Raw genomic sequence first — 26,218 nt, forward strand, 5'->3', positions numbered from 1 at the left:
TATGACTGCCATACAACAGTTCATCCATTTTCAACTGTGGTAAGATCGATCTAAAATACTGATGGTGGATGCCAGCTTTAAACAGGGAATGTACAGGCATCTTACAATGGTTGATATCTGGTCATCTTGGAACAGGGGGAGTGCTGAGCTTTGGGAGTCAGACTGGAGATATCGGGACTTCTGCAGCAAAAGTCCCAGAAGTAATTTCTTCTACAAATGAGATTTATATGAAAACATCAAAAATTACAGGCCTTTGAAGAGTTTTTACATTTTCTTTTTTGTTTACTCTGAACAATAGTTACATTTACTTCAGCCTAGTTTACATCTCCTACATCTGTGTTAAGAATCTGAAAACTGGATTGGGGGGGGGGGGCGCTTGTGATATGTCATGCTTGCTGAAGTCAGTTTTCTCATGAGCTTGCTCCAGCCATCTAAACTAATAAATCCGTTAATAAAAGTAGTACATTTGCTTCATTTTTGAGAGAGTGAAAGAAGGCACGGTCTTGGTTAGCAACAGAAGAAATGGATTGTACTGTGGTTACAGAGTTTTTAAAAAGTTGTCAGCCTGAATGGGGTCAGCATGATGCTCCACATCCAGTGAGCAAGGTACACAAAGCAATATTAAGGAACAAATGCTGTGAAGGTCATTTTCAGTAAGGAGGTCATAAAGCTCGAGTTCTGAAACCTGACTAAACTATCTAAAATATGTATAAACTGTATGGGAGTTGTTACAATAGATGAGACTGAGCATCAGTGTGACTAGTAGGCAGCCATGACACCTGTTGAGCAGCAAATATGTAACACTGAACATGAAACAGTCAGGACAGCAAGACAACTTGGACAGACTGAGCAGCATCTAATGGAATGGAGGACATGACAAAAAGAGAAATTTGAGGCTGAATGGTGTTTTTAACGTCAGAAAATATTGACTTCATGGAATATGCATTATGGACTGTCTGTTTCCCTCTGTTTCTCCTGCCAGCCTGGTGGATATGGATTTTTTGAGGCAGGGTAGCAAGTGCCTCATGTACACTGACAACCCCTTACTCCTAAATCAAGTACAATTTGTGAGAAGAGGCACCTACACAAAGAATCTGGAATGACTGCTTTCTCGTGCCCAGAACAGCAACACTAAGCAGGTTGTCAGCTCACACAACAGGACTCCTATTCCTAATATGCATCCAGCACATAAACCTTCGTATGCAGAGGTACTCTCCAGAAACCTACCTAAACACCAGAGACCTCCAAAACATAAACATGCTACACCTAACACAACACCAAAAGCACCCAGTACACATAAAAACACTAGCACCTGTGTCTCACCTCACCAAATAAGCCCTTAAGGCTATGAACAACTATTCCAAATGTTTTAGTTATAGGTGACTATATAGTAAAACATCACTCACCAGGTTGAAGAAGGAGAAGGTTATGGTCAGCTGCCTGTCTGGTGCAACGATTCACCAGATCACACGTGCACTCAAGTCTCTCAACAAGTACAGTTATGAAGCCATCACAGTTCATGTTGGTGTGAATGACTTGAGAAGTATCTCTTTAGACTTTAAGAAGGGAGACACGATTGACCTCTCTGAGTATGTGTCCCAGGCAGGTGTGTCCCTAGCTTTGAACAGCATTTTACCCTCACCTAGGATGTTACCACAGTATAAATAGAAAATGATTGATTTCAATAATTGGCTTTGTTTCTGGTCTAATTCTAAGGGGATCCAGTTCCTGTCAGCCTGGGACAACATGGTGGATAGACCACACTATCTGGCATCTCTAGGCTTTTGTTTGCTGGCTAAGGCACTTGCCTCCCCAGAATGCCTTTTTTAGGCAAGGTCACAGCAACAAAATTCCCAATGTGAAAATTTCAAACACAAAGAAACTAAGGGTCTTGCTAGTAAATGCTAGACGTTTAAATCAGAAACTGCACTCTCTGGAAGCACTCCTTTCCCTGAAATAAGTTGATGTCTGTGTAGTCATAGAAACCTGGCTCAAGGCCACAGAAAGTACCTCAGCCTTGCAAGGCTATAATGCATTCCACTCTTTCAGACCACAAACTGATGGTGTGAGAACCAAAAGAGGTGGAGTATCTATTTTAATTAAAGATAATAACACCTCTAGACTGGTTAGACAAGAAAACTCTATGGAGCTACTCTAAGTCCATATTACCATGGGTGAGACCCTCCTTTAGGTCATCATCATTTACAGGTCTTCTTCCATGAACCAAGATGCCCACACAGCTTATTTAGACCTACATGGGACAATTTAGGTACACCCCTAACACTCTACTCATGAGTGACTTCAACTATCCTTCCATTAATTGGGAAACTTATACGAGCCCAAACTCATTCGCACAAGAGTTCCTGGACTTTGTTAACGCGACTGTCCTGGAACAAATAGTGCACCACCCCGCAAGTGTTTCCAATATTCTAAACCTGGTCCTCACCTATATGAGTGGCCGATACAGTGCCTCAAGTGTAGAGCCCGCACTGGTTAAATCTGACCAGGAATCAGTCATTTTTGAAGCAATAGCACCAGAACTCCCCAAAGGAGAAGTCAGGCTATAAAAACTTCATCAAAGCTAACTATACCTTCGTAAAGGAAGGTATAAGCAACTTCCAAGCTTCAGTTTTCAAAGATGGCATTGACAGCTATACTAAAGTATACGCTGATGCCCTGTATAACTATCTACAGAAATGTATAGACACATCCTTGCCGGACAGGATTAACACAAGATCCTCAAGAAAAAACAAACCATCCTGGTGGGCCGTCTATCATTAATAAATTATACAATAAGTGAAAGAAGCTGCTGTCTGAAAATACAAAAGTGAGATCCCAGAACTGGAACAGCACCCTCCTCAGCCTAAACAAGCAAATAAAACAGCTCATAAAATCTTCAAAGAGCAACTACGAGAAACAGTTTTCAACCATAGCCAAGGATAACCATAAAGCTTTCTTCAGCTATGTCCCCAACCTAAAATATAGGACCCAGATGTGTGCTGAACTGTGGATGGTACATCACACTCACACACACACACACACACACACACACACACACACACACACACACACACACACACACACACACACACACACACACACACACTAACCCTGCAATAATTGTAAACCTGCTAGCAGACATGTTTGGCAAAAATTCCCCCCCAAGCATACCACAAACCACATGTTCATCATCTCCTCCTCCCCCCTGCATCTCTAAAGAGCAAGTCATCAATGCTCTCTCCAAGGCTAAGAACAGAGCCTCCATGGGACCAGATGGTATTCCAGGCTGTGTTCTTAATGTTATAAAACAAGAGCTAGCTACTCCATTAGGCACTCTATTCAACCACAGCCCGAGTACTGGCTTTGTCCCCTTTGAATGGAAAAACAGTGACTGTTATTCCCCTCCACAAGGGCGGCTCGGCAACATACCTGGGTAATTACAGACCCACAAGTTTAACCTGCCTCATCTTTAAGGCACTGGAACATATCATCATGGACCTCATAAGCAAGGATATAGGTAACCTCCAAACCCCAGATCCGTCCCAGTTCGTTTTTGTCAAGTGCAGGTCATGCCTAATAAACCTGGTGGAGTTCTTCGAGAATGTGACCAGAGTCACAGATGAGGGCAAAGCCATGCACACAGCTTATCTTGACTTAACGAAGGCCTCTGACACTATCCACATTCGGGGATCATTGACAAACTATCCCAGTTGAATATCAACTCCTATGTTGTCAGGTGGGCTGTAAACTGGCTTACAGATCGACAACACTCAGTCAAAGTGGGAGACTTTACCTCTACAAGCAGACCTGTCACCAGTGGAGTCCCATAAGGGTCAATACTGGGCCTCCTCTTGTTTGGCATACACTTCTCAGAAATCCAAGCCAAAATGGAGGGGCTGTGGCTAACCAAGTTTACAGAGGACTGCAAATTAGGTGCTGTCATTGAATCCCCTACACAGACCAATGATTGGTGCCAAAGCCATGGTCTTAAACTAAATGCTAAAAAATGCACCATCATTCTCTTTGGTATAAACAATGTCCCTGCTAATTATAAAATAAATAACAATACCCTAAGTACCAATTCAGTAGAGAGAGACCTGGGAACATAAGTTGACTGTGACCTCAACTTTGACCACCATGTGTCTACTGTGGTGAGGAAGGCATTCTACGTCACTCACCTGATTAGTAAAGGTATCGCCTCAAGAGCAAAACAGGTTATAACTCCTTTGTACTCATCCCTCATCAGGGCTATTTTTGAATATAATGCTCCTTTTGGTATGTACCATACCAGACACCTGCAGCAACATAAGACCTCAAAGTTTTCTAAAAAAATTCAGGGTCTCCAGCACATGCCATATGGACAGACTGAAGTCGATGTCACTGTACTCAGTAACGTATAGATTACTTAAAGGCAACTTACGTCTGGTTTACAGGGCTATCTTTGACCCAAATGCAATGGAAATGCTGCATATCTGTAAGCCAAATGGGATCTGAGTCACCTGTTTCAAGGACCTCAGTCTAGCTTGTTTCAGGGACCTCAATCTAGCTTGTGACATAAACAGGACCTGCTGGAGAGACAGTTACATGTCTCAGAGGTTGCCACTCCTCTGGAATAGGCTTCCAATCCATATCAAGCAGAGCACCTCCATGACCCTGTTTAACTGCAACCTGGACTACTGGATGGGAAACCGTAAATTTCTGCCAGGGATTGCCCAGGCTTCTGTCCTGGACATGGGTAGTCCATGCATTAATATAAACATTGGGCAGAGATGATACCTTCCATCTAGTATTATATTGGGATTTAATGGCTAGGCTTATAAAGACCCTCGGTTTGCAAAAGATTTCCCTGAAGATAGCATTTGGAAAATATTTGCCACTGTCAGATTTGGAAGCTAAATATGGGAAACCTAGGTAAATACTGATGCAATTCATGGTGTCCAATGAAAACAGGACATACCATGGAAGAGTACCTAATAAAGGGAGAAATGTATTTTTAGAAAATAATTACTGCAAGGTGACACAACAATTGCTTGCATGTTCAAGGTGCAATAAAAGAAAGAAAACCTAAAGGTGTTCTGGAATGGGAAAGTGCTGGCCATTAACAGTCCAAATAAAGCAATTGGGAAATGAAAGAGTTACATGTGAGCTTTGTTCAATTACAGGGCAGTACAAAGGCAAAGACACTGATGAACTGAAATATAATATGACTACCGGAGAAACAGAGGAGGAAGAGGAGGAGATATTTGATTTGACCACGAAGAGATGTCTTATGCGCAAGAAGTCCATCAGGTAAGATGTTTGGGGAGACTAAAAAGCTCTATAAGAGGGCTCTTCTAAATGCAGCTCATTGAAAATTCTACCCAGTAAACAGAAAGGATAACGTTGACCTAAGTACTGTGTAAACAATTTTATTTATTTATTTTACATTTGTTGACCGGGCTAGTCTAACTGGATATATGTCCATTTTCAGTAGAGGCCCGAGGAGAAAAGCTCCGCGACAATAGAAAGAAAAAAATTTATACAAATAGTCCACAAGAACAGTAGAAATACAAAATAAATACATAGCCCACAAGAAACATGGAAATACAAAATAATTACATAAGTATACAATTGATTGGCAGAAAATATTATAACAAAGCATTTTTTTTTACTACCATTTAGGAAAATAAACAAAGAGCATTGTTCTTGTTCAGTTTATATAAATATAAAATATATATATACAAATATATATACGTATATAGAAGAAAAAAAACAAAAAGATATTTAATGTACATAAAAATTCACACAGCACAGTAGGGAGTTACAAAAATAAAAGAGAAAAAAATGTTTATCACGTCAAATATAGAAGGTAGAGAGGTTTCAGCAAAAAGAATTCAGTTAGGGAGTCAGAATAGAAAAAAGGAGAAAAAGTATCAGTCAGGCTTGGAGCAGGACAAAGCCATTGGGTTTTAATGAAGTTTTTCAATTGTTTCTTAAAAAGGTTGGTGGAAGTAAGGGATGTTATTTCAATTGGAAGTTTGTTCCAGGTATTGCCAACTGCATTTGAGAATAGGCAGTCCCCCAGATTTGTTAATGGATTTAGTGAGAATAGGCAGTCTTTTCAAATATTATAATGGTAGTGCTTGCACCTATGAGGGTTATGACCCAAGTGTGTAAATATGCTTTTTTTAAAGATTGTTTTTTCAATGCTAGTTATGAATTAAGAACTTTCAAAGTGTCAACAAAAGGTTTTTCAAATACTGGTTTTATTTTAATATCATTCATTGTTGAAGCACTGATAAGAGTTAACCCAAAGATAATGTAACCTTTGAGTTTCAGTCAGAATATATAAAGTATTAACAATATTAGCAAACAAGAATTTAGAATATATACAAACTACTGAGGGGTTACCCTTGCATATTTGTCTTTTTTCCTGATGGAGGGCAAGCAAATTAGGCAAGCACCTGCTTTTCGTGCTTTTATCGGATTTGAATGGCACAAAGCCAAAAGATTTGTTTTTGTTAAATATTTACAAAGATATTCAAGTTATACATTTATAAAAAACTAATATTTATTATCCAGGAAAATACAGACATTGATACAATTGTTTGTACACTTAAAACATGCAGTCTCTAAAATATGGCAGTTGAACTTAGTGCATTTAATGCTAGCATTTCTATCAGAATAGTTTTCTCTCTCTTTCTTACTTACTTTATTTATTTACTTTTTAAAGTAAAGAATTGCTGCTGCTGCTTCTACATTTCTTTATTTTAAAATAATTAAAAACAGCCCTTGGAAACCCCATTCAATGCTGTGGCACCCTAACCAATCAATATGCAGAGCTTTCTGCGCCTTACTGTTACAATATAACTGATTCATGGGATAGAAAGAAGAAGAAAACTGTGAATGCAGTTTGGAGCACTATAACACGACACAGCCTAGGTACCATAAATTATCTCTTTCTTCCCTCCATTTATTTATAGTGACAATGCTGTGAGTCACTTGATTTTAGATATTGTATGGATGAATTTGGTACATTTTAAAATGAATTAATCTGAAATGGCTCCAGGTTATGCTTGCTCTATGTAGGTCAAATCATCTTTTAGTCTACTTATATCTTCTTCTATAACAACAAGGCATTCAAAGCTCTAGTAGTCCTTAGAAACAATCCACTTTCCCCTGCTCTACAACTTGCAAAGTGTGAAGGTGTTCATCTCTTCTCATTTATCGCTGATCAAAATGCGTCACATTAAAGACTTGGTACAGCAAGAGATAACGTCTTTCATGTTTGACATTGCAGTTAGGTTTGTAGTTAAATGGATAAATGCAAAAAAATGAAATTATTTACAAATGTATTTATGTAGTGTAGTACAGCTCTCATCTCCAATTTTCACATACTTTTCTAACAAATAACTATTTGGAACTCTGAAAAGAGTTTTTCTCCAAGTGCTTGGGTGTTTACAGCACATTAATGGCTTCGGCAAGACATCCTTAGGATATAAAGTTTTGGAAGGAGTCAGAAGTGAAAACTACTGCCATCTAGTTAAGTCTTGCAAGCTGAGACAAATTCCCTTATTTAATCTATCTTGGGATTTCAACAAGAAAATGGAACTTTGACAATCCATGGGAGGTATAAAAGTGGAACTGGAAAAATGGAAAGGAGGGTTTCTAGGTACTAAATAATTTGCAGGTGGTGATATATGGTGAGAAATAACTTCAGGATAAAATTATCTGCACTGAAAACTTAGAACCACCTTCAGAAATCTTTAGAATATACTTGTAAAATAATATGATCATTGTGAGAATTAAGGATAAATTATTCCAGCAATATATGTCATCAAGATTGACTGAATCTATAGAAATGTTGAGCTACAGATACTGAAGAGAATCTTCTGGAACATTTCAGCAGCACCTGCTCCATAAAGATATCCTGTTAAACTTTCATGTTGCATTCATTTTTGAAACAATCTTTACTGGTGTTTACTAAGATGAAATAAAATGAGTTCATTACCAGGATTCTTACAAAACGTGGGCAGGCATAGCCTGGAAGATTGGCGACAACATGCTCGTAGAGTTTCTTTTCATCCAGTCTATGGTCAGGTTTCAAGATGACTGCTGCCATTCCTGTTCGACCTTCATGTCCTGCAAGGGAAGCAAAGCATGGGAGGTTAACACACATACTATCACTATAAAACAACCTCATCTGTCAATTACTATGAATACCAAATACTTCCAAGTCTGAAATAATTTAAATTTTCTCTTTTTACATATGAAAACAGTCTCTCTTAGGTGCTACTATCCCAGCTATCAGTATAATTCAGGAAAGGAGTAATTCTACTTACTATTCCTACAATACTCCTGAGTGGTAAGACTGTTTAGCTGCGAGCACCTTCTATTTGCATTCACTAAGACTTTAATCAATGTTGCTTCCTTCCTAAATGTCCTCTGGGAAGGAGATTCAATATGAACCCAGTGGGACTACATAATTAAAAAAGAAGTTATGTCTTACCATAATGTTCCATCTGTATTGTTGATCCTTGTTCAGTCATTATGCTTGGGTTTCAGTTCCGACCTCGGAACTGAGCCGGCCATCTTCCAAGCTCGCGACAGCCACAAACACTCGAGCTGAACTCTTACCCACAATTCCCCTCATCCTGTTACCTCAGATTAAGTTTGCAAGTCAAAGGAAGTATAGGCTACCTCTGGTCAAAGAACCTACCGGAACAGGATGAGGAGATCCACTATAAGCCTCAGGAGGGGAAAGGAGGGAGAGTTTGTGGCTGTCGCGAGCTTGGAAGATGGCCGGCTTGGTTCCGAGGTTGGAACCGCAACCCAGGCATAAGGAATGAACGAGGATTAACAATATCAGATCTAATTTTTCCCAAAATGTTTCTGTAACCCAAATGAATAATGGGTTTTCTCTTAGCATATATTATACTCACATTAAAAATGTTTCTGAAAAAAAAAAAAAAAAAAAGATTATACAATGATTCCAAACTCTATTTAAATAAGTTGCCTGACAAGTTAGGTCTAAAACAACTAATAAAAAATTATTAATTAATCAATTAATGACTAACTCATTCTTGTTTAGAGAATATCTTTGCTGGTTTCTTGCAAGTCAAAAAAGACGTACGCATTTTGAACATTGTCTTTCTGTCACAAGGTAATCAGTTATGCACACTGACATCTCAGCCTGATGTGAAGCTGTGTTCCTGCTGATGGCATACTTCTGCACTGTTCACTAAAACAGTCAATAGCTGAAATTAATACATCTGCTGGACTTTATTCCATATAGTAACTTTCCTTGCTGTTTACGTGTAGTCATACAGGATCAGATGACCAGCTGCCATTACCTGTGAAACACAACTTACTGTATGTTTATACTGTTGCACTGCAGATACTTCTAAATTTCATTTAAGTCAACTAACAAGCAGAGAGCTTTTCAAGGGTCACATTTAAGGAAGGAATCGAAAGCTAGGCTATTCATTTGGCTCAGCCATCTCCAGCTAGTATCAGTCATGACTGAAGCAGAACAATGTTAAAGTTAAATACTGGTTGGCAGAATATGCATTACACAACTCCTCAGATGAAATAAATGTGACTGCAGAAAAAAATATGTAATACAGGTCTCCAGTACTGTTTCTGCAACTGTTTCTAAATGCTATGGATATCTATGTTATGTCTGCAACATACTGATTACAGTGACTAGTCTTAATAAAACATTCAAACCTGTACTTTTAAGTTTATTCTGTAGTGGATAGACGCTTATCTATTGACAGGCTGAAAATATTTCCCCAATGTTTACCTTTAGGCCCCATAATAAAAGATGAAAAATCATTGCACCCAAAAATAAACGTAACTCTCAATATGCCAAAAATGCTCTTGCTAAATTAAACAAGACGCTCTGAATCCTTATCAAATCAACCAAATCCAGACATGAGGTAAAAATAGACACTCGGGTGAAGACCGACCACAAAGTCTTCTGGAAATTATGTTAAAAATCTTGGAAACAATGCTTAGTACCACTCAGTGTGAAGAGTAAATTATGTCACGTACTTGGTCCCAAAGAACATAGCCAATCTTCTAGTGGACAAATTTAGCTCAACCCTCTCCCCTCCAGAATTCTCAACTCATATATCCAGACCTATACCTCCCTCATATCTCCCAAGGTCATGCTCACAAGACACTATTTAAGGCCAAGACTATTAAATTTGTGGAGTCAGACAACATATCGGGCCTGTCTTCTGGTTAGTCTGAAACATAATTTGTCTGATCCCCTATAGAACATGCTCAATATCAGACTCAAAACTGGCTTTCTGATAAATGGAGGACAGCAACAATCATCCTCCTGCACAGAGGTGCCTTGTGGAACTCTAAACAAAGAAGCCCCAAGAGGCTCAGTCCTAGGACCTCTGCTATTCTCCATATTTATTAATGACATCACACAGGACTTACCTAAACATAATATAATCATATAAGCAGATGACATGACATTCTGCAACTTAAAGCTCTCAATACACACCAGATACTGCAAAAAGGTTTCAATTCATAGGTTCATAGTTAAGTACTAGGCTATCTGCCCGATGGCAGCTATAAGCCTAGCCAGAATGTGTTGGCTTTCGCCGCCCCCTTAGATTAGTTCCCTATGCTTCTGTCCAGCAGAGCCATTAGTTCCCTGTGCCTCTGTCCAGCAGAGCCACAGCAGTGATCCCGGGGTTAATTTTTTGTTTCCTATACACTCGTCAAGGTTTATCTTGAAGAGTGTTAGTCAGGGGCTCTGCCTAATGTAGATTGGAATCATGTTCCAAAGCATGGGGAGTCTCTGGGACAGGAATCTATCCCTCCAGTACGTCCTATTTATCGTTGTACTCTATGATGGGTCTGATGAGTGATGAGTAGAGGGGCACAATAACCTCTTTTGTTTTAGATGCGAACCCTTTTGTGATTAGGTGGGCCACATAGAAGGATTTTCTAAACACCTTGGCAATATGATTATCAAAGGAGAGATTACTATCTACTTGGGTCCCCAGATCCCTTATTACATTTTCTGTATTTAGGGGACTGACACATATGTGGTAGTTTGCAGGTACTTTGTATTTTCCAAAGGGGATGAATATGCACTTTTTGACATTTAGCTTGAGGCCATGATTTTGACACCAGGTATCAGTCTCAGTGAGACCCTTCTGGAGGATGTCTGTATCAGCCGGAGAGTCAATTATGGCCCCCACTTTGCAGTCATCTGTGAAATTGGTCAGCCATAGTCCTCCTGTGCTTGCCTGTCCCTCTAAGAAGTACATACCGAACAGGAGGGGTCCCAGGACTGAGCCCTGGGGGATGCCACTTGTAACCGGTTTAGAGTCGGACCTAGAGCCTGCAACTTTCACCGTGTGGGTTCCATCTGTTAGCGAATTGGCAACCCATCTCGTGACATAGGGGTTTATGTTTAGGCTGGTGAGCTTGTCTATAATACCAGAATGGGGAATGGTGTTGAAAGCCTTTGCGAGGTCTAGGTAGGCTGTGTGGACCTCCTTTCCCTCGTTTAAAGCCTTGGTAACTGTCTCAAAGAAGTCCACCAGGTTTAGGAGGCATGATCTGCCCTTAACAAAGCCAAACTGGGTAGGGTCCAATGTTTGGAGGTTCCCAATGTCTCTGTTAATGAGTTCCATGATTATGCGCTCCATAGCCTTGCTGACCAGGCTAGTCAGGCTTATAGGGCGATAGTTCCCAGGATCTGTTGTGGCTCCACCTTTGTGGAGCGGGATACCTGTTGCTGTGCACCACTCTATGGGTACGTAGCCTGTAGAGAGGCTGAGTTTGGACAGTGTGTTTAGGTGAGGGGTTAGTTCATTTTGGAGCTTGTGTAAGACACAGCCTGGGATACCGTCCAGTCCCATTGAAGCTGTGTTTTTGGCTTTGGATAGGGATGTAGTCACCAGTGTGTGTCAGTGATTGCCAGGGCTCTACATTCTTCTGGTGTGGTTATGGGCTCTTTAGGGGTGAGAGGGGGGTGAATTTTGCACTAAACCTGTCTGCCAGAATGTTGGCAATATCAGTCGTTTCAGTGTATTTTGTGCCATTATGCACTAACTCAGAGCAGATCTGAGAGTTTCCACTTAGGTTCTTGACATAGCTAAAGAACGCTTTGTGGTTATCTTTGGAGTCCTTGGCAATTTTTCTTTTGAAGCTACCCGTGGATGATTTTATGAGGGATCATAGTTTCTTGCTGATACTGATCAGGGATGTCTTTCCTTCTTGGGATTTTACTCTTTTCTGTACTAGTTTCCTCCTTCTGTTGTATAGTTTGTTTATGGCAGGGGTCCACCAGACTGGTTTCCTTTTCTTGGAGGAGTGAGTCTTGGTTTTGCTTGGGATAGCACGATCCATGCATTCTTACAGGTACTCATAGAGTGCCTTTGTAAGAAATTCAGCAGCTTTAGCATGGGGGCTGTGAATCTTTCCACCTCGGTCTTAAGTAACATGAAGTTTGCTTTTGAAAAGTTTTTCATAGTGGTTTCCTTGATTGGGGGTGGGGTTGGAATGTGGATATCCAGAGTGATTAGTCTATGGTCTGATCTATCCAGAGAGGGGTTGACCTCTTGTGTGGAACACTGGTCGCCCATGTTGGTGATGACCAGGTTCAATATGTTGTCACCTCTGGTGGGGGTGTTGACCAGTTGATCCAGGGCATTCGAGTTTATAAATTCTAGGAAGCGTTGGGCAAGGGAGTTAAGTACTTCAGGAGTTCTCCCAGTTAATGTTTGGGTAATTGAAATCACCCAATATTAGGGCATTTGGTAGGACCTTCATATTTTCTAGTGTCTCCAGAAATGTGGAATGGGGGTCCTAGGTCATGGTGGGTGATCTGCAGCAAGCTACAATTTGAATTGCAGTTTTGCCCATTGTTAGTTGCACATGAATGATCTTTGAGGCATCGTTCTGCACCACTAACCTGGAGGTGTGGGTATCCTTGATGAATATGGATACACCCACACCTTTTGTGTTTCAGTCCGGGCTCACCAACTTCTGTAATTGGTTCTAGGATAACAAATTGCAAATTAACAGTTTCAAAAACAATGTCACATGCTCTTCTGTACAGCAAATAAACTGACATTGCTACCTCCAGTAATCTCAACAGACTTAAAGAGGAGGTTATCCCAAATGAAAAATGCCAAAGATATCGGGCAATAGTACTAGAGTCATTATTAAATGTTAATATTCACATAAATAACATTACCAACAAGGTCTTACCTCAACTAAAAGTTTATCATCTCTAACAACTTCTCAACACTTTCCACGACTACTTTAGCCAAAAATGTCCTAATACAAAAGACTGAATATGCCCTCCCCCTTACCGTCTTTCACACAGCACAGAATATGCAAAACAGCTAGCAGAAAGAAATTCCCATCACTGCACCTTATATGAGATGGCACAGTGGCTACCGATGACTAACAGAGCCTACTTTCTCTTCAGTCTCTGATTTATAAAATTCCAACTCTATTACTGCCTCCACTTAAATGGTTACTACAGCTCAGAGAACAAAAATACTCCCTTAGGAACAGCCAAGAAAATATGCTCATGTTGGTAAGGCCAACATTCAAATTGGACACAAGAGAAAAGGCACTCTCCAGAATAGGAGAGGCTGTAAGGAACCAGCACCCTACTGAAATAGAAATGATGAAAACCTTCAGTTATTCAGGAAAAACATTAAGCAGCATTTGCAAAAGGAATACAAGTGCACTACTGTCTCAACAATTAATAGTGCTGCGGCTGACTAAAAGAAGTACTCATACTGGCTTTATGTACTCATTGTACAGTACATTTTGTGTTGACACTGCTTTTGCATATTCACTGTTACTACAATGCTAACTGTATATTTTGCATATATTAAGTGTTATTCTTAATTTGTTTTAATATTTTTATTTTCATATTAACACTCAAACATTTTACTGTTGACATTAATCATGGCTTAAAATGGTCAACTGATCAGCCCAACTACCTGGTTATCAAGTTGTACAAAAAATGAAAATAAAATAAAGGTAGAGCTTCAATGAACCTTGATAATTATAGACCCATAAGTCTAATCAGTCTAATTTGTAATGCTATGAAAAGGATCATGATGAAATAAATAAATATGAATATAGGTAATCTACAGTCTCTCAACCCTATCCAGTTAGGATTCACCAAGGACAGGTCCTGCTCACTTAACCTGGTTGACTTCTATGAAAAAGTTACTGAGGCAATAGAGGGGGCAAAACAGTTCATACCACATATACAGACCTTGAAAAGGCATACATCATCATCCCACACTCGGGTATTGTAGAGAAACTCTTCCAGCTCAGTGTCAATCCCTATGTAACTCACTGGATAGCAAACTGACTCACAAAAAGACCCCAGGAAGCTAGGGTGGAAAGCTCTACCTCCTCCAAAACCCTTGTCACTTGCAGTATACCCAGGGTTCTGTTCTTGGGCCACTTATCTTTGGCATTTACTTCTCAGAGGTCAAAGCTACTGCTAATGGTTTTTGACTGACCAAATATGCCCCACTGGAGTCATACTGGACATTATGCTCAGCAATAAAGGTGAATGCTTCACCACCGCCTCCCCAATTTCTAGTCCTCCCTGGTACGGTCTGACCATAAAGCCATCTACTTCCAAATCAAAATCAACTCCATAAGCCCAGTAAAACCAGTAACAGGAACTATTCCAAGAAAAATTACCTTTTATTAAGTGATAGTTTGCCAAAATTCAATGCCCCTCCAAATCCGAGGTACACAGCAGCCTATGCTGAACTGCTCTTAGAAACTCTGTACAATCATGTCAATGGCTGCACAGTGGCTACTGTACCTACAAGAAGAAAGCCCAAAACTAGTCCCAAAAACAATCTGCCCTGGTGGCATCCCAAATTAAACAGGGATATACAACAAAGGAAAAAAATTGGCAAAAATCAGGAAGGGTAACTCTCATAAAGATTAAAAATTCTCTCATCAAACTAAATAGCCAACTGAGAAGGGTAATTGGTCAAACAAAGTCAACTTTGAGGCTAAGAATCCCCCAGGTGAAAGATAAACATAGGCCTTCTTTAGCTATGTCAGAAACCTCAAGGGCAGCGCATAGCAATGTGCTGAACTTGTAGTTAATGGTGCCGCATTCAATGAACCTGGCGATACAGCAAATCTGCTGGCAGACAAATTCAGTTACCACTCCCTGACACCCCCCTCCAAACATAATCCCTCCATCTACAACTAGGGAGCATCTATTAGCTGCACTCACTAAAACCAAGAACACAACCTCAATGGGCCCTGATAACATCCCAGGATGCCTACTGAACAGTCTAAGATACAACTTATCAGGACCCCTGGAGTCATTATTTAACTATTCTCTTAAAACCGGCTTTGTGTCACATAAACAGAGGACTGTTATAGTCAACCTACTTCTCAAGGGAGGACCTTCAACAGATCCTGGAAACTACAGACACATTAGTCTGACTAGTCTTATTTGCAAAGCCATGAAAAGAATTATCATGGAAATTATCACCAAAGAGATAGGAGACCTTCAGGCATGGGATCCATCCCAGTTTGGCTTTGCCAAAGGAAGGTCAAGCTTACTGAATTTGGTAGACTTCTTTGAAAAGGTCACTAAGGTAATGGATGTGGGGAAATAGGGCACACTGCCTACCTAGCTCTGGCTAAAGCATTTGCTACAATACTCTACATGGGCATTGTCAACAAAGTTTTGGAACTAGGTATAAACTCCCTTATAACATGCTGGACAGTAAGCTGCCTCACTGATAGGATCCAGGCGGATAGAATCAGTGAGGCCACCAACACAGAGGCTGGTCACAACTGAAAGCCCCCAGGGTTCTGTGATACACCCACACTCCTCTTTAGCATCTACGTCTTGGATGTCCAAGTCAATGTCAAAAGCCTCTGGCTAACTAAGTTCGCAGATGATTGCAAACCAGGACCAGTCATTCAATCCCCCCAGATGAGAACACCCTCCAGGAAGGTCTAACACAGACAAATGCTTAGTGCAAAAGCTATGGTTGAAAACTCAATACCAAGAAATGCATTACAGTACCTTTTGGGAAGTCATCCAACCTGGATAACTATGTCATCAAAAATATCCTTAAAAGTTGATTCACTAGTCACGGATCTGGGAATTCATGTAGATTGTAAACTATCCTTCAAACAACACATGCCCATGGTAGTAGGAAGATCTTTCTCTGTTGCACAACTTATAAACAGAAGCATAGCATCTAGATTCAGAGAGGTTATCAATACTACTGTACTTGGCCCTAATCATACCCATCCTAGAGTATAATACCCCCTTTGGTATGTACCTGAGCAAACACGTGCAGTAACTGGAAAGCCCACAAAGGTTCCTTACAAAAAGAATACAGGAAGTAAACACAATGTTCTGCACTGATGACCACAATGCCTTGTCTCTTTACTCAGCATCATACAGACTTCTGAGAGGTGATCTTTGCCTGGCATACAAAGCATCCCTGGACCCTGTTTTGATGAACCTTTTGTAAATCTGCAAAACAAACAGCATCAGAACTACTAGATTAAAAGACCTAAACTTTGCTTGTGACATAAATAGGGCATGTTGGAGAGAGAAAAACAGCGATATGTTGCTCAGAGAATTCCCATTCTCTGGAACAAGCTGCCTGTCCATGTGAAACAGAGTTCTTCGCTATCCCTGTTTGAGCACAACTTGCTCCAATGGATGGATAATTGGAAATTCACCCTGCTCCAGCAACTATGTCTCTGATGGACAGAGGCAGTCAAGTAAATCACCCCCATATAAATCAAATTTGTGGGTCACCATTTTGGTTGTACAGTATGCTTATAAGGGCCCTAGTGGTCGGTAGCTTAGTATACACCTATGACCCTATGAAATGACTGCAAACCTAGTGCCATCATAAATTCCCTAGAGAATACTATAATCCTGTCCTGAACAAATAGCTGATGTCAAAACCATTTGCTTAAACTAAATGCCAAGAACTGTATAATCATATCCTTTGGCAAGCATGACTTGGGGACCTATATTGATAATAAACTGTTCTTTGATCACCAAATATCCAGGGGACTTATATTGACAATTAACTGATCTTTGATCACCATGTATCCAGTGTTGTAAGGAAATGCTTTTTCATCACACAGCTTATATCTAAAGTGGTCCATTTAGATCCAGGTATATACTTGTTCTACTGTACCTGGCAGTCATTAGGCCAATCAGGGAGTATAATGACCCTTTCAGAATGCATCTGTACAAACACTTCTCACAAATGTACTGACCACACTGCTATCTCATGATGAGCAACGACCAAACTAATAAACAAATATAGATGAAAAGCCACCAGCTAGACGATAAATATCATTTAATAACGAACAAAACTTATACAGCTAAAAACGTACTTCAAACAAACTTAAAAACGCCAAATAGAAACACCTAAGAACAAGAATATAATTCAATGTGAGCGCTTTCGTTTAAATATTTTAAACTTCTTCAGACAAAAGGCATCTATTACATCACTTCCTTTTGTAACCTTCACAGAAAATTGCGCCAAAATCAAATTCAAATTGGAGCATGCTCAGTAGCCAAAAAATGGGAAATAGAATTTCTAAATACAATTCAAGGAATGCATAAACAACAGTAATTAAATACTATAAAGGCAATAATAATACATTATATTATATAAAAAAATTTTAAAAACTAATAATTTAAATCATTCTTTTCATATGAAATCATGAACCCACAACCTCTCCAACCCTTAACATTTATAAATTATTAAATATTAAATATTAAATAATAAAATACTACGATTGATATATTTTCTATAATAGATTATCTTATAACATATATTATTACTACATAACTTCCTCCATATACACTCAAAATTATTAAAATACTTAAAATCAAATTTTAAATTAATCTTGAATTTTATTACGAGTCAATGCTTTTAATTTTAAAATTGGCCCTATAGAACTTCTTTCATTTAAGCCTGGCATACAATCAGCTTGTAATTTAATTTGCCAGGTAAGTTCTCTTTCTTCCAAAATTAAGTTCCACGGGGTTCTTTCTTCTATTTCTACTTGATCTATTACCATATAGTTAAAATTATGATTATTACATTCATTTATATGTTTTGCTAGCGCGTTATTTAATTTTTTATTTTTTATGGCATATTCATGCTCATAAATTCTCTGAGTGAATATTCTCTCAGTTTTTCCTACATAAAAGGAGAAACAAGAATTACAACTTGCAAGGTAAACAACTGCTTTAGATTTACAATTGAACTTCTTTTTAATATAATACTTCTTATCATGTATAGTGAAACTATCTCCTTCTTGAATTTTAAAGCACCATTTACATGCTCCACATCTATAGTTTCCGCTCTTCACTTTTTTACACATTCCTATATTATTACTAGATTTTAATAAATCTTTAAAACATTTCCCTTTCCTATAAACTATTTTTGGGGATTGACCTATATGGTTTTTATATTGGGTATCTCCAAATACGGTTTCCCAATTATTATAAAAAACTTCTTTTAATATTTGATAATCTTGTGAAAAAGTGATAACTAAGGCTTTTGAAAATACTTCTACTCTAATATTATTTTTACTAGATGTATCTAAACTTATGATAGTCTCTCTATTGTCAAACCTACTTAAATCTACATTACTTGTAGCATCAGTAACAATTTCACTTTTACCTTGCAGAATTGGTTTAAAATGACCATTTTCTCTTTTTTGACTAACTTCTAAAATTAATTTGTTTATTAACCACATTGGATATGCCTTATTAATAAACATTCTCCTTAAATGTTCACATTCATTTAAAAAATCTGAATATCTTGTAATAATTCGCGCAGCTCTCACCAATTGACCTTTAATTACAGATCTTTTTTGGTGCTCAGGGTGTGCACTAGTATAATGAAGGAAGCCATTAGAATATGTTTTTTTTCCTATAAATCAAGGAAATATACACTTTTGCTTCATAATCTTTCATCAAATTAATATCTAAATAATTAATTTTATCCAAATTAATATTCCACGTAAATTTGAAAAAGTTTGTGGTTTCATTGATATAATTTAAAAATTCATTTAAAATATCTATATTCTCTCTCCAGACTAAACAAATATCATCCTGAAACCGGTGATATGATTTAATATAATTATTATATTTACTATTAAATATAAATGTCTGTTCCCAGGACATCATAACTAAATTTGCATAAGTTCTCCCACATGATGATCCCATAGCGACCCCTTTCTTTTGGATATAATACTGATTATTAAATTTTAAATAATTATTATGTAATACTAATTCAATTAATTCAATTATAAGATTATTTAAGTCCTGTTGAACAGAAGACTTAAACAAAACTTCACTAATCCATTGAAGCCCAATATAATGGGGAATAACTGTATATAGATCACATACGTCTATTGTTACCAAAGCATCTTTGGCATCAAACAATATTTACTTAGCACATGCTGACGTAATGGAATCTCTCCCATCCACCAGAGACCGCATGGGGGATCTTCTATATTTTTATGCATTTTTGGATTACGGAAAAACACCGGAATCCTGGGTGTTAGAATATTAAGATAATTAAATAAATTAATATCTATTCGTTTATCTAAAAACATATCATTAATCTGTAAAAAAATCTTTCTATAAGCACGATTCAACTCATTTAAGGATACCTTTCCATAAGTGTCCGTATTTAGGATCAACTCCATTTTATTATTATAAAAATCTACATCCATAATCACTGCCCCTCCCCCTTTATCCGGTTTCATAATGTTCCCTTTCTGTAAGCATTTTAAAATTTCTAATTCATCTTTACTTAAATTTGAGGGATAATCTGTTTTTTTTATTAATTCTATCTAAATTCCTTAACTGACTTTCACACATCTTTTCGTACATTAAAAGTTTAGGATGCAAGGGGGGATTATATATACTTGATATATTAAATTTATGTGATGCATTATACATTGAATCCTGAAACATAAATAAAAAGTTAATCTTTCTTAAAAACAATTTCATATCAATGATAGCTGAAGTAACATCAAATGTATTAGAAGGAACAAATGAAAAGCCTTTTGACAATAAATTCGCAACTTCTTGATTAAAATCAATTTGAGTAAAATTATAAACTTTAAAGTCACCAGATTTGTTCATAATGACTTGTCGTAACTTGTTATGTGAACTCTTACTACATTGTTGCATAATCGTTTCATGTCCATTCTCATCGGTATCTGAACCATTATGCATTCTTATGTTCTCCATTTTTTGTCTTTGGGCCTGGCACCTTGAAACCCCGCCGATTGTGGATTACCATATGGAATTTTATTTTTAAGCCTTTCAGAGCATCTTAATTCAGGGTATTCATCATCATATACCAAATCATTATGTAAATTCCCTTCATATTGGCCTTCTCTTGCAGGGTCAGATCTATAAGCTTGATTTAAGGAATGAGTTTTGGTTTTCTTATTAAATCCACCTGGAGGTCTGGGATATGCTATCCCATTTGCATATTGTTTAATGTCTCTTTCATTTTTTTCTGTTTTGGCATTCTTTAGTTTAATAATGTATTGATCAATGCTATTATATATTCTAATTATGTCATATTGAACTGTATCAAAAGAAACATCCGCTCTAATTATTTTATCAAGTTCATCAAGTTCAGATATCAGATTATCGATTTCTATCTGATTATATTTAATCAGCATGTTGAGAAGATCTTTACCACATCGATTGAACAACTGCAACAGTTCCATATGCATAGGTGAATTATAAACCAATCCCATAGGGTACCGCCATAAGCGCAACCCTTTAGGGATAATATTAAGTCTGATGCATTCTTTCAGATATGCACTTTCAAGTTGCAATTTCCTACATTTCATTTTAATTTAATATCAAAGTCATTTAATTTATGATCAATATCATTATTAGCATTATTACCTCCTTTAGATTGTCCAGAAAAACCAAACGATGATTCCAACCACTCATTTAGCATTGGAACAGATTTTCTCTGTCCATCTCTGTGCATAATCGATTTTTGCGCACAAAGTCCACTACTTTGCCCAAAGTTACTTGACTGCATTCCTTGATTAACAGAAACATCTTTCTCTTTTTCACCATTATCCACACCTGTGGCTTCCTTCCTGCCCTTCTGGTTATTGAAACAAACTGGGGTGATATTAAAATCAAAACTAGTCTGTGAAGGTTGCATTGGTGTTTCTTTTCTACACCTATTCATACGACAATCGTCGTTTTTATTTAATTTCTCATACAAAATATCCACACGCTGCGTTAATTTCAAAATCAAAGCTGTTAAATTCCCAATCGACCCTTCGGTACCTTCGATGGAGTCATCTAGCTGTACGGCTGCTTCGTCTAAGCAAACTGTAGACATGATGAGCAACGACCAAACTAATAAACAAATATAGATGAAAAGCCACCAGCTAGACGATAAATATCATTTAATAACGAACAAAACTTGTACAGCTAAAAACGTACTTCGAACAAACTTAAAAACGCCAAATAGAAACACCTAAGAACAAGAATATAATTCAACGTGAGCGCTTTCGTTTAAATATTTTAAACTTCTTCAGACAAAAGGCATCTATTACATCACTTCCTTTTATAACCTTCACAGAAAATTGCGCCAAAATCAAATTCAAATTACACTGCTATCTCACTTAAAAAAAAAAAAAATAAATCAATGGCCTAAATTGTAAGAACTGTGTTGACATTCTCAAAGCCTTTTCCTTCACCTCAGCAGCATACAGGCTACTGCAAGCTAACCTCTGACTCATGTACAGAGCTTCAACAGACCCTATTCCTGTCAGACCTATTACACATTTGCAAGTCCGGTGGTATTATATAAAGGTCCTGGTGGCCATTAGCCTAGTATATATCTATGAACCTGCTGAAGGGTTCTCAATGTCTTTTGCAAAATAAACAGAAAATATTACAGGTATGGTTTGTATCACAGAGAATACTGTCTTCCACTCCACATAAGGCAAGTACTTCTTCTCTTACTCTGTTAGAATGTAATTTGGATGACTGGATGGATAACCAAATTTACCTTCTCCCCAAGTTTAGCACCTCTGTCTTTCATGGATAGTGGAAATGTAACTTTGTCAACATATCCTTGTTTGGGCCACATTGGGGTTATTCATATGCAAAATGTAAAGGATAAAAGCTATATTGGGAATGTAAAGCTAGGCTTCATAAGATCCACACAGATCAATACATTGGTAAGTATGAACCTATTTAGTAGGGCTCACTTATAAAGTAGCCAGGGTAGAGAGTTTCATTAATATTCTGCAACATCAATTGTTTCAAATAATATGTATTAAATCAAGGAATAATCATAGGTAGGTACTAGGGCTATCTGCCTGAGGACATTTATAAGCCTAGCCAGAGTGTGTCGGCTTTCGCCACCCCATTGATTAATTAATTGATCCTCTGTCAAGCAGAGCCAATGAAGTGATCCCAGGGGTGTATTTTCTGTTACCCATCCTCTCATCAAGGTTTCTCTTGAAGAGTGTTAGTGAGGGGCTCTGCCTGATGTAATTTGTAATTTTGTTCCAAAGCATGGGGAGTCTCTACAGGAATCTATCCCTCCAGCATGTTCTATTTATTGCTTTGGCGAGGTTTAGCTCACTAGAGTGCGTGGCTCGCAGTGACTTGGATTTCTTTAGGTGAAGCATGTCCATCAATTCTGAGTTGGACATGGCTTTATCACCTCTGAGTAAGTGATATGCCACTGAGTACAGCCGGAGTTTTTTCAGTTGGGCTGCATAGGATATATATGTTTGAGGCCAGTAATCCTCTTGGTGAGGTACATTTGTTGTTTTTCCAGCTGTTGGAAGTGTCTTGTGAGGTAAATCCCAAATGAGGCATTGTACTCTATGATGGGTCTAATGAGTGACAAGTAGAGGGCACTATAACCTCTTTATTTCTAGATGCAAACCCTTTAGTAATTAGATGGGCCACATAGAAGGATTTCCTAACTACTTTGGCAATATGATTGTCAAAGGAGAGATTAATATCTACCTGCGTCCCCAGATCTCTTATTACCTCTTCTGTATTAAGGGGGCTGCCACCTATGGTGATTCGTGGGTGTTTTGTTTTTCCTAAATGGGATGACTGCATTTTTTGGTATTTAGCTTGAGGCCATGACTTTGACACCAGGTGTCCGTCTCAGTAAGGCCCTTCTGGAAGATGTCCGTGTCAGCCGGAGAGTCAATTATGCCTCCCAGTTTGCAGTGATCAGCGAACTTGGTTACCCACAGTCCTCCTGTGTTTGCCTGTACTTCTGAGAAGTATATGCTGAACAGTATGGGTCCCAGGACGGAGCCTTGCGGGACACAGCTTGTGACTGGTTTAGAGTCGGACCTGGAGCCCACTATTCTTACCGTGTGAGTTCTGTCTGTAAGCCAGTTGGCAACCCATCTCATGACGTAGGGGTTTATGTTCAGGCTGGTGAGTTTTTCTATAATACCAGAGTGGAGAATGATATCGAAAGCCCTGACGAGGTCAAGGTAGGCTGTGTGAACCACCTTTCCCTGATCTATGGCCTTGGTGACTGTCTCAAAGAAGTCAACCAGGTTTAGTAGACATGATCTACCCTTAAAGCCGAACTGGGTTGGCTCAAGTGTTTGGAGGTTCCCAATGTCTTTGTTAATGAGTTCCATGATGATGCGCTCCATAGCCTTGCAGACCAGGCTAGTCAGGCTTATGGGGCGATAGTTACCAGGGTCAGTTGTGGCCCCTCCTTTGTGGAGAGGAATAACCGTTGCTGTGCGCCATTCTATAGGTACGTAGCCTGTGGAGAGGCTGAGGTTGAACAGCGTGTTTAGGTGGGGGGTTAGTTCGTTCTGTAGTTCGTACAAGACGCAACCTGGGACACCATCTGGTCCCATTGATGCTGTGTTTTTGGCTTTTGAAAGGGCTGTTTTCACCTGTGCGTCTGTGATTTTTGGGACACTATACTTTTCTGGTATTGTTATGGGCCCTTTTGGAGGTGAGAGGGGGGTGAAGTTTGCACTGAATCTATCTGCCAGGATGTTGTCAATATCAGTAGGTTCAGTATAATTTGTGCTATTTTGCACTAGTTCAGTGCATATCTGCGAGTTGCCACTTAGATTCTTAACATAGCTAAAGAAAGCTTTGTGGTTATCTTTTGAATCCTTGGCTATTTTTCTTTCGAAGTTAGCCTTGGATGATTTCATGAGCGACCTTAGTTTCTTACTGATACTGATCAGGGATGTCTTTCCTTCTTGGGATTTGCTTTTTTGCTGAACTAGTTTCCTCCTTCTATTGTATAGCCTTGTTATTGTAGGGGTCCACCAAACTGGTTTCCTTCTCTCAGAGGAGTGAGTCTTGGTTTTGCTAGGGATGGCACAATCCATGCATCCTTGTAGGTGCTCATAGAGTGCATTTGTAAAGGTTTCTGCATCTTGGGCAGCATTATCCTTTAGCATGGGTCTGTGAAACTTACCACCTCTGTCTCAAGTAAGGTGAAGTTTGCTTTAGAAAAGTTTACTGTGGTTTCCTTAGTTGGGGGTGGAGGTGGGGTGTAGACATCCTGAGTGATTAGTTTATGGTCTGATCTAACCAATGATGGGTTGACCTCCAATGTGGAACACCTGTCGCCCATGTTGGTGATGACCAGATCCAATATGTTTTCACCTCTGGTAGGGGAAATTACCAGTTGATCCAGGGCATTTGAGTTGATGAATTCCAGGAAGCGCTGGGCCTGGGAATTTGTACTCGAGTAGTTTTCCCAATGAATGTTAGTGTAACTGAAATCACCCAATATCAGGGTGTTCGGTAGGACCTTCATGTTTTCCAGTGTCTCCAGAAAGGTGGAGTGGTGGTCTTGGGTCATGGAGGGTGATCTGTAGCAGGCCATAATTTGCATTGCAGATTTGCCCGATGTTAGTTGCACATGGATGATCTCAGAGGTATCATGCTGAGCCACTAACCTGAAGGTGTAGGTATCCTTGATGAATATGGATACACCCCCCTCCTTTTGTGTTTCAGTCCGTGTTCTGTGGTCGAAACATATGGTATGAGTTGTAGCCCAGTAGTGCTGGGGTGCTCTCTGGAACCTTGAACCAGGTTTCATTTACTGCACAGATGTCGACGTTCTCCATACTGAGGAGTGCTTCGAGCACGTGCATTTTGAGATTTAAACTCCTGGCGTTGAGTAGCATAGCCCTCAGTTTTTTGTTAATTGTGCTGTATACGGAGGTGGGTTTGACTTTTGAGCCTTGCCTAAAAAAGGCACTATGGGGGCAGCAAGAGCCTTGGCCAGTATTCGAAAGCCTAGGGGTGACAGGTGCAAGCTGTCTTGTGAGAAGCAACGCGGCTTGTTGAGCATGTCATCCCAGGCTGACAGACACTGGATCCCCTATGAATGACACCAGAAGCTTAGCCAATTGTTGAAATTGATCATTTTTTCTTTATACGGAGGTATCTTTCTTGATGAGGGAAGGATGCTACTCAGGGTCAGGGTCATACAAGCTCTTCCATGTCTCTTTTCATGCAGTCCAGGCAGGTACGTCTCAGGCCATTCACACCAACATGAACAATGACAGAGTCATATTTGTACTTGTTCCGGAGTGACCTGAGTGCTCGTGTTATGTGGCAGATTCTGGCTCCTGACAGGCAGCTAACAGTAACCTTCTGCTTGTCCAGCCTAGTGAGTGGGACGTCAGTATGCCTGCCTATAGAGTGACCTATTACTAGTGTGTTAGGTATGTTATTTCACCTTAAGGGCTGTGATTGTGTGGCACACTGATTTTGTGTTTTATGTGTTGTCTGGTTTGTGACGGGAAGTGCAGGTTGTTTGGGTGCCTGCTTTAGAGGTCTCTGATGCTTTTTCAGGCTTTTATTTAGAGCCTCCGATTATGATTTTGCGTATTCATGCGTATTTTTTGCCAGTGCTGTTTTAGTAGGTCTGTGTTTGGCTGGAGGTGTGGTGCAAGTGTTAACCTTCTCCTCTTGACTGTCTGTTCCAGTCTTGGGTGGAGACAGCTTAGCTTCCAGTTTGGCTGTATAATTGCATCTCTCACATATGTTAGTGTTTTGTGGTAGGAGGAGAGGGTTGTCTGTGTACATGAGGCAGTTGGAACATTGCCTCAGGATACCCAGATTCACCAGCTGGACTGCAGAATGCACCTGAAGTTGCCCTTTGGTGATGCC

The 26,218-nt window shown here is 39.1% G+C and overlaps 1 protein-coding gene across 1 annotated transcript in view; it reads right to left on the minus strand.

Annotated features, from left to right (window-relative positions):
* LOC122793087 (long-chain fatty acid transport protein 6-like) overlaps positions 1–26,218 on the minus strand; it is a 1,586,067-nt gene that overhangs the window by 69,096 nt on the left and 1,490,753 nt on the right. The window contains exon 9 of the mRNA XM_044060808.1: positions 7,991–8,121. Within this exon, the coding sequence (XP_043916743.1) occupies positions 7,991–8,121 (131 nt within the window). The remainder of the gene's footprint in view (positions 1–7,990; positions 8,122–26,218) is intronic.

Source organism: Protopterus annectens, chromosome 2.part0 (assembly GCF_019279795.1).
Source record: "Protopterus annectens isolate FY-2018-M chromosome 2.part0, PAN1.0, whole genome shotgun sequence".
In the NCBI taxonomy this organism is placed as follows: Eukaryota; Metazoa; Chordata; order Ceratodontiformes; family Protopteridae; genus Protopterus; species Protopterus annectens.